The sequence below is a fragment of the Kuraishia capsulata genome, genomic scaffold (genome assembly GCF_000576695.1).
Source record: "Kuraishia capsulata CBS 1993 genomic scaffold, Kuraishia_capsulata_scaffold_6, whole genome shotgun sequence".
Lineage (NCBI taxonomy): Eukaryota > Fungi > Ascomycota > Pichiomycetes > Pichiales > Pichiaceae > Kuraishia > Kuraishia capsulata.
Window position 1 is genome coordinate 494,652 of NW_019172955.1, and position 11,177 is coordinate 505,828.

The window sequence follows — 11,177 nt, forward strand, 5'->3', positions numbered from 1 at the left end:
GTGTACGATTCGTCTTTGGTAATATCCAGTTCAGTTTCTAGCCATTTGATCTTATTTCCCCATTGGCTGCTGGCTTCAAATAGCCCCTTCACTTCTGATGGCTGCAATTCTGTGCCTGGAGAGCACAGCTTTCTCTTCTGCTCCTCCCTCAACACCTCCGAGGCCTCCACCATCAGGATCTCCACCTGTTGTGGAGGAATACTCCCTGTGCTCGAGGCGAGTCTGTTGAAGGTTTTCATTGTGTCGAACATCAATGTTCCCTTTCCCGGTCCAAATTCGATAAAGCGCAGTTTCTGTGGAGCGCCCTGGGATCTCCATACCGCGAAGAACCATATCCCGATCATCTCACCAAATGTCTGTGAAATCTCGGGCGAGGTAACAAAGTCACCAGTAGCGCCCAAGGGGTCTCTTGTGGTATAATAGCCAAAATCCGGGTGTAATAAACATTGCTTCATATAAGAGGACAATGGAAGAGGGCCCGTGGATTTGATTGCCTCCTTCAGAATCTGCGTGAGGTCGAGCTTGGGTTTCTTCACCGCATTCAAAGCCACTTTGGAAGCACAAAAGTGTCTAACAGCATTAGAACTGCACAAACGAGGTATTTTACCCCAAACTTCAAGACCGATCATCCTCCCCCGTAAGGTTTCCATCAAGTGTGTTCAGCATAGAAAGCGTGAATTTTTCAGTGGAGCGATGAGGTGCATTTGAGACGTCCCAATCGGGTAACTATCTCGAATTGATTCAAAACCGTAGGATTGGGTCGATTAAAGGTTAAGTAAATGTCTGGGAAAAATATATATTTGAGGTGTAGATCTCGGATTAACAGTAGTATTGTTTGGAAACCAATATGTAACACCTGTATCTTTTTCAAAATGACTGAAAACACGCAGGTGAGGGTATTTGAATGCTCTACTGCTGTTCCACTAGGGCAGACTTCTAGGTCATACAGACACATCCTATTGCCTAACGGAGTGTTGACTCTGCTTATTTCAGATCCAACGGAGGATTTAGCTGCATGCTCGTTGACAGTTGCTACAGGATCTCATGCGGACCCAGATTCTGTTCCAGGGTTAGCCCATTTGTGTGAACACTTGCTCCCGTTGGCCTCAAAGCAGTTCCCCAAGCCTGGCCTTTTACATCAGACATTATCAAGACATGGTGGGAGATACAATGCGTCAACCTCAGGCGAACAAACCAGCTACTATTTTGAAATCCCAACCAATTCTCTGGTTACTGGCCAAGACAGTGCCAAAGATATATTTGGAGAACCCATTTTCAGTCATGTTCTACGTATGTTCTCTTCTTTCTTCCGATCTCCGCAATTTCCCGAAGATTTGGTCCAAAGAGAAATTCATGTTATCAATGATGAACATAACGAAAATAAAACCAACGAGGCCAAGTTAATGTTCCATGGATTGCGTCTGTTGGCCGCTGAAGGCCATCCTTTTCATAGGTTCTGCACTGGTAATATCTTTACCTTGGCCAAAACTGCTCACACTTCCGATATAAGTATGAGAAATGAGGTGAAAATGTTTTTCAGCAAAGAGTACACCAGTTCCAAAATGTCTTTGGTCCTCAGAGGACCGCAATCTCTGAACATGCTGCAGAAGATGGCCTTGCAGTTCTTTTCATTCTCTGCGTCTGAGAGAGCTCACACTCTAGAGAACAGTCCTCGCCCATATACAGATACAAGCTTGGAAGCTATTCCTACATTATTAAAGTGCTGGAAGTACAAAACAGATATTTTCTCTGGTGTCAGAGCCAAGGTGATTTTAATTGACTCCCCTTCTGCGCCCACCAGTCTCAGATTCAACTTTGCAATAAAGCATGACCCGGACTCAAAATTGAGACGCCAGTACGATCTTTTCTGTGATGCATGGTGCCAAATGTTAGGTAACGAAGGCATAGGAGGTCTCACTGATGGATACAAAGAACTTGGTCTTGCTAGCACGATAATCTCATCCAGATTAAACCCTACAAATGATATGACTTTTCTAACATTGAGCGTTAGACTTACGCAAAAAGGTGCCGAGAGTATCGAAAAGGTGATTTCAATGTTTTTCGAGTATCTGGAGGTGGTTCTATCCTCTCCGGATGGAGACTTGGGAAGTAATCTTTCCGACCTGTGTTCAATCGACCTCTTGAGATTCTTATACAGAGACAATGAATTATCGCCTATGGAAGAAGCTGTGCGTCTGTCAAAACTGCTGCAAACAAATCTTGTATCTTTGTCTCCAACCTGGTTGGTGAAAGGTTCTTCGTCCTGGTCAGATCTTGATCATGAATATTCCGGGGGTTTCTCTGAAGATAACGCGAACATTTGGTGGATTAAACGTGCAAGAGAATTCAAAGTGTTTCTGAGAAAGTTCTGCAGTCAAAACTCTTTAGCTTTGGTCATATATGGGTCTGGGATCTCTTTTGACAATCTGAAGAAAGTTATCCAAACAACCTCATCCAAGACGCAAGATAAAGCTTTTGGCTTTGATTACCAAACAGGGGTCTTCATACCCGGAAGTATCATCTGCCTCTCAAGGACATTTCCAACCTTCTTTATCAATCCTGTGAATAAGTTCATGCCTTCGATTGCGTATAAACATTCGGTAATTCTGCAAGCTCTCAGGTCGACAGCAGAACGGTCTCGAAATGCCAATCTCTCGTTTTTCGTCAAAACATCAGCCAGAAGCGAGATACCCAAGGTGATTGGTAGGGGTCATCAGTATACGCTCTGGCTTCAGCGAGAAATAAACCCAAATTATGCATCACGGTCCCTGCTCTCAGCAGAGATTGTATGCCATTCGCTTAGACCCAGTCCAATGCACACTATATGTATGGATGTTCTTTGTGAGCTGCTAAAGCTGCGGTTGGACAAACATTTGTACGATTTGGAGTTATTAGGATCAACATATAACTTCATTCCTTCCATTAAGGGAGATGTCAGACTGGGACTTCACATATCTGGATTTTCAGAAAACGCAGAGGCATTTCTATTGTTGGTGAAGAAACGTATCAAGCTGTTAGCAGAAGATTTCCAATATCAAGTGGATTCCAATTTGTTCAGAGATTCGAGAATTAGGGTAAGAACAAAGTACAACTTTCTTGAAACCGCTCCGTCTGTTGCTGTTGCATCTGCAGGTTTATTATTGCTTTTGGAGCAATACACCTGGTCCATTGAAGAAAGACTGGAGGCTCTAGAAGACATGACCAGGCATGACATGGAACAGTTTTTGCGGAGATTCTTTCTTGAGGGGCAAAATGAGGTCACCATGTTTCTTCATGGTGATTCGGATGAACTCTCTCTGAAGAAACTCTTTTCTGTGGTGGCCGACTTCGCCTTGCCATCTTATTATCATCAGCTGCGACCCCTGCCGGATCCCAGCACATATGTAATTCCTCAAGGTGTCTCATACAGCTGCTCAAGACCATCTTCTGAGCAAGATCCGACTAGCAGTATTGTTTATTTCTTGCAAACAGGCAGACGACACGATGTTGCTGCGTTCACGCTCACAAAGTTCACGGCCTTCATGATGGCCATTGATCTGGTACCGTCGTTGCGAAACTCAAAGGTAGCTTATCTAGTACTTGGTGGTCTTAGAATCTTGAGAGGTTCTATAGGGATCCACATAACCACTGTCAGCAGTCATCTTACAGCGGAGCAGCTGGAAAGGAAGATAGATGAACATCTCCATCAATGGGAAACAACATTGGGGAACATGTCAGAGGCCACTTTCCACTCCAATTTCGTGGTCCCTTTCTTGGAAGGACTGGAAAATAAAAGCCATAGACTTGAGAGTTCCGGTGGTCCAGCAAGTGTAACACTGAACGCATATGGTTCAAAAGAGAAAAACTCGTTCGCAGACAGAGGCACCACTGCTTCCATCAAAAAACATAGAAGCTCTTGGGAACAGATCACATCCAAAGATTACTCCTTTGATGCATCATATGAGAGCAAAATTGACATTGAAGTTGTTCGCGAGCTAACGCTCTCACGCTTGATGGAGTTCTTCCGAAGATATGTATCCATTGAGTCAAGGGCAAGATCTAAGCTCAGTATTATGGTACAATCGAGAAAGGAGAAATTGAAGGTTGAAAGTGAGTTGTTGATTGTCCACCTGTCGAAATTTTTGAAAATGAAAGGTCTGTACATTACTTCTGAGCAGCTCCATGAGATTGTAGAAGGCGCAAATGGCAGTCAAGGCGTTATGTTCAAAGACCTGTTCAAGTTTTTCGTGGACCAGGGCAAAAGTCTCAGATTGTGCACTGTCATTCTCAAGGAAGGCACCAAACTTGTCTCTGATAGTTTCAAGCTGTCAAAACCAAGTTCAGCTGTCATAAAGGCTCCGAACGCAGCTTTGGAAAATATTTGCGTGACTGATATTCAAGCTTTCCAAACATCATTGTCATTGGTGCCATTGAAGTGAACCGAGCCAGCTTAGAATTTCTACCTGAACAACCAGCCATCGCTGCCTCCTTGCCTTCTCCATTGGTCACTAGGCAGCGTATCAGTTTCCTCCTTATACAGCCTCCATGCCTCTCTGAAATGTTCAGGCAACAATGGGTCATCGTCCTTGGGAAGGTCAATAGTGAAAGTTTTTGCAGATGTAATAGGGACCAGTACTCCGTTAGGTCCTACTGAGTACCCGAAATTCGCCTTCGTATCCTCGGGTCGGATTTTCTTAGCTTTCAATTCTTCGTCTCTGGTAGCCAATGCCCTCTTCACCTCTAGTTTTCGTATGATTTCTCCCTTCTGCTGGCGCCTCTGTACATCTTTTGCCTTCTCCACTATTTCTCCAACAAAAACCTTTGCTACACTGGCCAGAACCAACGCAACGTTGTTGTTGATACTTTGGCCCAGTACCGAGTTTGCTATTCTCTTAATAGCAGGTCTGTTCAGGTTGGATCTCCTGAAAAACTCGTATCTCGACATCTGGTCTTCATCAAAGCTCTCCATCAATAGCTTCTGTTTCTCTGTATTACTGATATCCAAAGGTTCGCCTTCTAGTCCAATTTCTCTGAGAAATTCCTCATCACACTCAAGGATGTCCTCGTCTTCCAGCTCTTCGTCCTCAACACCTTCGTCTTCGAACTTTTTTCTTCGTATTATCCTCTTTGTGATTTCCACATCGCCAAAATGTTTGATATCCTCTAGAAGAAATTCTAGTGCTTTTTGAACATCTTCGGGGTACTCTTCCTCCGAGTCTTCTTGTTCAGAAGCTTCCTTTTCTTCATCGTGTAACTCATTCGATACATTGGGTTGATCTTCCACTAAATGTGCATTCGCTTCCGTGACCTCTAAATCATCGTCAATTATCTGCACATTCTCATCATGAGGTCCCGTTTGTGACATTGTGGTGGCTAGTTCCAAAGGATACGTGAAGCTACGTTCGTTTAGTCTACGCCAAACCTCTGGTCTAACCCTTTTCAAATTACGTCCCGATCGAGTAATTTAGCCAATACACGCAACGTTATCAAATATTCGAATTATTGTGTGGGTTAATGGATATGGTTTCTTTAGTCAGTGGATCCTATACTGTTCACCAGAAAGTTGTGAAAGCCATGGAGAACTCAGAAGGTGGACCTTGGAGTTTATCGCTGAAGAACCCTGAATGGTTTTACTATGCCTTGCAGTTGTAAGTAGCTCGTTTGAAAAGACAAAATTCAGAAGCGGTTCTCTGAAAGCTCGGGGTTGACCAAAGATGCCCCGCAGAAGCATCAAACCAATTTTTAATTCAAGCTAACTCAATCCAGAACCACCCTGGAACCTCAGGATGATCTCCACATTGACAGTATAACATGGAAAATGCTGATAGGAGCAGCGTTGACTAAAATGCATGGCATACTCGGAGAATCAGCAAATTTCGATATACTGCAAGTGTATGATGAGAGCTGTATAATAAGGACATCCACATCTGAGAGACAGATAATGGAATCTTCGCTGGTTGCATATAGAGGGAATCTGAAAAGTTTCCGATTGCGAGACGTCATGTTCACGATACGAGTCGTTGAAAGATCCCAGTATCTGGTCGGCGTTGCTGGTCCATCTCGGCGGGATTGGCTCTCTATCACCAAAGAAATTGAAATTTGAAAAATCAAATAGAGATATGTGATCGAATAGCGCAGCAGTTATGGGATCTGTACTTCAATGCTACTGACACACCCCTCCCTGGTGAATCTGGTAGCAGATATCGCAAATCACTCATCATGTCACTTTTATAATACAAACATGCTACAAGAGTCTTAATTCAAGCAGCAAATTGAGCATTTCCCGGTCCTTTCAGGTTTCACATGTTTGAGGCTAATTCTATATGGTTACCCGATTAGGAAACTCATTGGTCGCGCACTCCCTTCGTATATTGAAGCCCCAAGACACAACGCGTTGGATTGATAGCCAACAACAGAGCATAACAAGATCAGTATTATAGCTCGGTTCTGTCCGAGATGTCACAGGAATCGCCATCACCGAGTGATCAGTTGTTTGACTCTGTTGATCGCAATGTTTCGGCATCTGAAGATACAGGTACCCCAGAGCCTCGTGAAAAATCGGTTCCGGAGCCCAAGAAGAGGAAACGTGGTAGCAGCATGCTTGCACAACTGACAGCGGATGCTGATTGGTATATGACGTCGTTTTCAGGCCCAGAATCAAAAACGAGGGATTCTTCAGTGAAATTCACCGAGGTTAAGGAAAAGCTCAGAGAGGAGATCAAGATACATCCTCGTCCTGCCCAAAACAAAGATAGGCCACATTTCCCGCGCCCAAATCCCCTAAAGCGCGAGAAAAAGAGTCCACCAAAACGCTCCACTGATGGTTCAGTTAAGGCAAAAAAACCAAGCAATGGAGAGACCAAAACAGCTAAACCAAGCAATGGTGGTTTGTCAGCCTTGCTGGAGAGTGCTAGTTACTTCACCAGTTTGGGGTCAGGTGATACGGACAGTTTCCTCAGAAGGGTGAAACCAAAAATCGAAAGAGAGCCAAGTCCTCCACCTTCTCCAATTGTGAAAAAGAAGGCTGTTATCAAGAACACTGTGAATGGTCTAATCAAGAAGTCGCTTAAGAAGGCTTCACCACATGTGACGAAAAGTCTAAAGAAAGAGCTGAAAGAGCCCAAGAAAGAACCAGCTAAAGACACGAAGGTTTCTCCCAAGAAGCCAGTGAAGTCTTCTGTTGCCAAAATCAAAAAAATTCAGGGTAAGGCCTTGGAGAAAGAGGATCCTGTCCGCACAAAAGAGTCGACCCCAGCCAAGGTCGAGAAGATAATTCCACTTTTTGTATCTTGGTCAGACAATACTGAAATACCTATTGGAAATAGACCTATGTTTTTGGATGAGATATACAAGGGTTCCATGATCAATACCATCGATAACGACGTGCTTGTGCCCGCTAGTGAGTTGGTTTATAACAACCAGGATGCCTACATCAACGATACGAGGTTCTCGGAAATCGAGCTCGCGACACCGTTCTCGAGTTTTCGCGAGAAATATACTTTACAGATGCCAAAGGATCAACAACTGAACCCGTTCGAGGAAATTGGGAGAATAATGGAGCTGGTTGCGTACACCTATATACCGGAGCCGTATAGACTTCAGGTGTTGAACCTGAACCGTGTTGACGATTGCATTGTTGGTAAGTATATTAAGGCAGTCGAAAATGGGGATGGTGATCTTGTGGTATCGTTGGTCAACGAATATAATGCGATATTGGATAAACTCAGAATTTCAGGTGAGATCTTCAAGTACACAGCCAATCTCAAGACCTTCCCTCTGTTGTGCTTCCACGAAATTTTGAACCAGTGCTACTCCCGTTCGGTCTCTCCAAACTCTAGGAAGCTTCGCGATTATAAGGCTTTCTCTAACTTCGTTTACGGCGAGTTGCTGCCGAATTTTCTCACCACGGTTTATAACCAGGTCGGGCTGAACCACACCCACAGGTTCATCGATTTGGGGTCTGGAGTGGGCAATTGTACATTACAGGCAGCCCTTGAGTTTGGAGCTGAAAGCGCCGGTTGCGAGATCATGGATCATGCGTCCACACTATCTGAGCTGCAATTGAAGGAATTCGAACAGCGCTGTAAAATATACGGCTTGCGAACAGGCTCAGTCAGCTACTTCCTGAGACAGGGCTTCGAGGAAAATCCAGATGTGGAGGACTACGTTAACAAATCCGACATCATCTTGGTGAATAATTATTTGTTTGACTCTGAGCTCAACCAAAAGGTTGTGGAGCTTTTCCGAGGCTTGAGGGTAGGGACCAAGATAATCAGTTTGAAGCCTATTGTTCCCCATGGATATACCATGAATCTGGTAGATCTGGAGTGCATTCTAAACAGGACCAGCTATGTCCAATACTCCTACGACGACAACTCAGTTTCGTGGACGTCTACAGGAGGAATATATTATATATCCACGGTGGAGAAGGACATTATACCCTCGTACTTTGTGGAGCACTCCGTTGGCAGGACGAGGGGAAAGAAGACGATGACTCCAGACGGTGTAAGCAGAGCGTCTACTCCGTCCCAAGGCTGAACAGTCTTTTGATGATGTTTGGGAGTTCAAGGTCATTCAAGTGTCAAGAACGTCATGGCATGAAGTTTGGCAATACAAATGGACATTTTTGTAACAATAACGTGCCACGCACATTAAACTGCTAATAAACTGCTACTTTTATTTTTTCAGTGAAAACTCATGTACATTCAAGTCTAGACTGGAATCCTACGACCCAGGTCTCTAGCAAATATAAAGAAGATAGTGATACAATGGCTCAGTTCTTTCCAGCCAGACCCTCCGTCTGTCCAGACAAAAGAGTGAAGGTTGGACCTGGCAGTTTTTCTCTACCCTTCAAGAAGTCCAACTCCATGACGAAGTCAAACTCCAAAATGTTGGCCTTGCATTTGAGCAGACAGTCAGCAGCAGCACCGGCAGAACCACCAGTGGCCAGAATGTCATCAACAATAACCACGTTAGAACCCTCTGGAATGCTCTCTACCTGCATCTCGAAAGTACCGGTACCGTACTCCTTGGTGTAGGAAGCCGAGACGAGTTTGCCTGGAAGCTTACCTTCCTTTCTGATTGGAACGAAACCGGCATCCAAGGAAAGGGCCAGAGTGGGGCCAAAAAGAAAACCTCTAGACTCCAAACCAACGATGTAGTCGATCTTCTGGTCTGGGAAGGTCTGGTCCAAATGAAGTTTGAAAGCCTTGATCAACTTGGTGAAAAGATCTGGGTTTCTGAAGATTGGCAAGAAATCCTCGAACAAAATTCCCTCAGTGGGGAAATTTGGGTATTGGTGCAGAGCAGCAGTGAGCTCCTGGGCTAGTTCTCGTATTTCGGTAGTCATTGTTAAAGCTGGTTTAAAACTGAATAAAATATGTGAAACAAGACCTCAAAAGATCTATCTCATCCTTCTTCTGCCCGCGGCAACCAATTTTTTTTTTCCCGCGGCTAAGTGTGAACCTCAATTTTTGGGCGGGTAATTAAATTGCGGCGTTTGGGTAAAATAGGCCGATACAGCTGAGGCTGTTTAGTACCGGATTTACCAAGCAATATCTCCATAATGCCGCCGAAAAAAGGCAGAGATCAACTTTTCAATAAAGAGAGGCCGAACCCACCTCCTGAGGTGGAGGAGGAACTCCTGGAGAAGTTTTCCAATTTCTGTGATGAGAACGATTCTCAAGACCTTCTTGCCTCCCAGCTCATGATGTTCTTCAAACAGGAGTTGAAGATTCCGGACAGATTGTTGGTAAATGTGGTTGTCAGTGATTACGTGATAGAGGGTACCGAGGTTGTTGGTTTTGAAGAATATTTGAGCAAATCTGGATTACTAGTGGTGATGAGAGATAATGTGAGGAAGATTGATGAGGCGTGGAAATTATTCATACGACACTGCAAAAAAAAGGATAAAAAGCCGGGAGATGTCTCAAAAGATGGAGTTTATTCAGAAAGAATATATCTTGATGATTTGATATCTTTGCAACAAATTCTCAACGACAACACACCCAGAGGGCTACTAATAGACATGATTGAGGTGGCTACCCAGGGTGCACGGCCATATGTCAATTATGCTGATTTCGCAATGGTAATGGGAAAAATGGGGGAGCTGAATTTTTGAGGTTCGGCCATGCTACATTTTGATCTTGATAAGGTCAAGCAATTATGATAATGAATAATAACCGCTAAAGACTAATCGTAGAAAGCCTTTTTCAACTAATGAGCGTGAATTTTGCTCAAAGGATATGCTTGGACCTGAAGTAGTTCCTCAAGTACTGGATTTGCCAGACACCAACACCAACAAGCAACAGAATGATAGAGATCGAGAAGTTCCTCACTCTTCTATTGGTTGATTCGTTTGTATCTCTCAATCTTCTTTCTCTCTGGACCAAGTAGTTCAACTCACCCACAATCTCACCAGTCATCTCTTCAACCTGCCTGAACTGAACCTCCAATGGCTTCAGCTTTTCCGAGGCTTGGATAGAGTTCCAATCCCTGGCAGCAGCACCCGCCTCAAGCTCCAGTTCTATCTCACGCTTCAAACCAACAGCATTCCTGTCTTGCAGCTGGTTCTCAAAACAAATGTCAATTGGACCATTGGAGTGGGCAGCAAATGCCACCTTCACCTTACCAGCAACATCTTTGGTTTTGCGGTACTCGTTTCCTGTACCGTCTACAATTCTCAACGAAAGAACCTGGCCATCACCAACATGGCCCGAGGAATCAACTGTGACAACCACCAGCTGGCCTTCCTGGACGAAATCCCTGATGCACTTTGGAGGTGGGTTGTGGGCAGTTGACTCGATCTCGAACCTCAGAGCGAAGCCAAACTGCACGAATGCCAGCAACGAGATTAAGAATCCGCAATTTGAAAATCTCATTCTTTTATATAAGAAAAAGGTGGGTTTGGGTCCTCTGTTGTGGATCAGAACCACTCAATGTTGGAAACTTCACACATCTCCACCAAGGTACGCGCGACGTGTCTGGTTGTGTAGCCCTGTGAACAAAACAGTGCGTGTACGAGAGAAAACTAATACATAAGGCAAGTGACAAATCTAAAGGTGTATTCCTTCCTAACTACAAGGCAAAAAGCCTTAACTTTTATTCATCTACAAGAACCAATCATCAACTATCATGAGCTATACCTTTCATTGAGCCAGTAGTAGCAATGACTTGCCAATGTAAAAGAGATGAAATAA

General features: G+C 44.2%; 8 protein-coding genes across 8 annotated transcripts in view; 4 read left to right on the forward strand and 4 right to left on the reverse strand.

Moving 5' to 3' along the window:
- The window catches only part of KUCA_T00005009001 (uncharacterized protein), a gene marked incomplete at both ends in the record, with an annotated part of 1,461 nt that extends 811 nt beyond the window's left edge, over positions 1-650 (reverse strand). The window contains one exon of the mRNA XM_022606151.1: positions 1-650. This exon is cut by the window's left edge and continues 811 nt beyond it. Within this exon, the coding sequence (XP_022461012.1) occupies positions 1-650 (650 nt within the window).
- A 222-nt stretch (positions 651-872) lies between these two features.
- Positions 873-4,418, forward strand: KUCA_T00005010001 (uncharacterized protein; the record flags this gene model as incomplete). Its single annotated transcript, XM_022606153.1, has 1 exon — positions 873-4,418. One exon carries the CDS (start codon positions 873-875, stop codon positions 4,416-4,418), a length of 3,546 nt encoding a protein of 1,181 aa, XP_022461013.1.
- A 20-nt stretch (positions 4,419-4,438) lies between these two features.
- On the reverse strand, positions 4,439-5,344 carry KUCA_T00005011001 (uncharacterized protein; the record flags this gene model as incomplete). Its single annotated transcript, XM_022606154.1, has 1 exon — positions 4,439-5,344. One exon carries the CDS (start codon positions 5,342-5,344, stop codon positions 4,439-4,441), a length of 906 nt encoding a protein of 301 aa, XP_022461014.1.
- Positions 5,345-5,499: 155 nt separating this feature from the next.
- KUCA_T00005012001 (uncharacterized protein) lies at positions 5,500-6,082 on the forward strand (the record flags this gene model as incomplete). The annotated part of the gene is made up of 2 exons (XM_022606155.1): positions 5,500-5,627; positions 5,746-6,082. The coding sequence occupies 2 exons, from the start codon at positions 5,500-5,502 to the stop codon at positions 6,080-6,082; spliced, it is 465 nt and encodes a 154-aa protein (XP_022461015.1).
- A 353-nt stretch (positions 6,083-6,435) lies between these two features.
- Positions 6,436-8,517, forward strand: KUCA_T00005013001 (uncharacterized protein; the record flags this gene model as incomplete). The annotated part of the gene is made up of 1 exon (XM_022606156.1): positions 6,436-8,517. One exon carries the CDS (start codon positions 6,436-6,438, stop codon positions 8,515-8,517), a length of 2,082 nt encoding a protein of 693 aa, XP_022461016.1.
- Positions 8,518-8,752: 235 nt separating this feature from the next.
- Positions 8,753-9,328, reverse strand: KUCA_T00005014001 (uncharacterized protein; the record flags this gene model as incomplete). The annotated part of the gene is made up of 1 exon (XM_022606157.1): positions 8,753-9,328. One exon carries the CDS (start codon positions 9,326-9,328, stop codon positions 8,753-8,755), a length of 576 nt encoding a protein of 191 aa, XP_022461017.1.
- A 216-nt stretch (positions 9,329-9,544) lies between these two features.
- Positions 9,545-10,099, forward strand: KUCA_T00005015001 (uncharacterized protein; the record flags this gene model as incomplete). The annotated part of the gene is made up of 1 exon (XM_022606158.1): positions 9,545-10,099. The coding sequence occupies one exon, from the start codon at positions 9,545-9,547 to the stop codon at positions 10,097-10,099; it is 555 nt and encodes a 184-aa protein (XP_022461018.1).
- Positions 10,100-10,214: 115 nt separating this feature from the next.
- Positions 10,215-10,859, reverse strand: KUCA_T00005016001 (uncharacterized protein; the record flags this gene model as incomplete). The annotated part of the gene is made up of 1 exon (XM_022606159.1): positions 10,215-10,859. The coding sequence occupies one exon, from the start codon at positions 10,857-10,859 to the stop codon at positions 10,215-10,217; it is 645 nt and encodes a 214-aa protein (XP_022461019.1).
- Between the last annotated feature and the right edge of the window lie 318 nt (positions 10,860-11,177).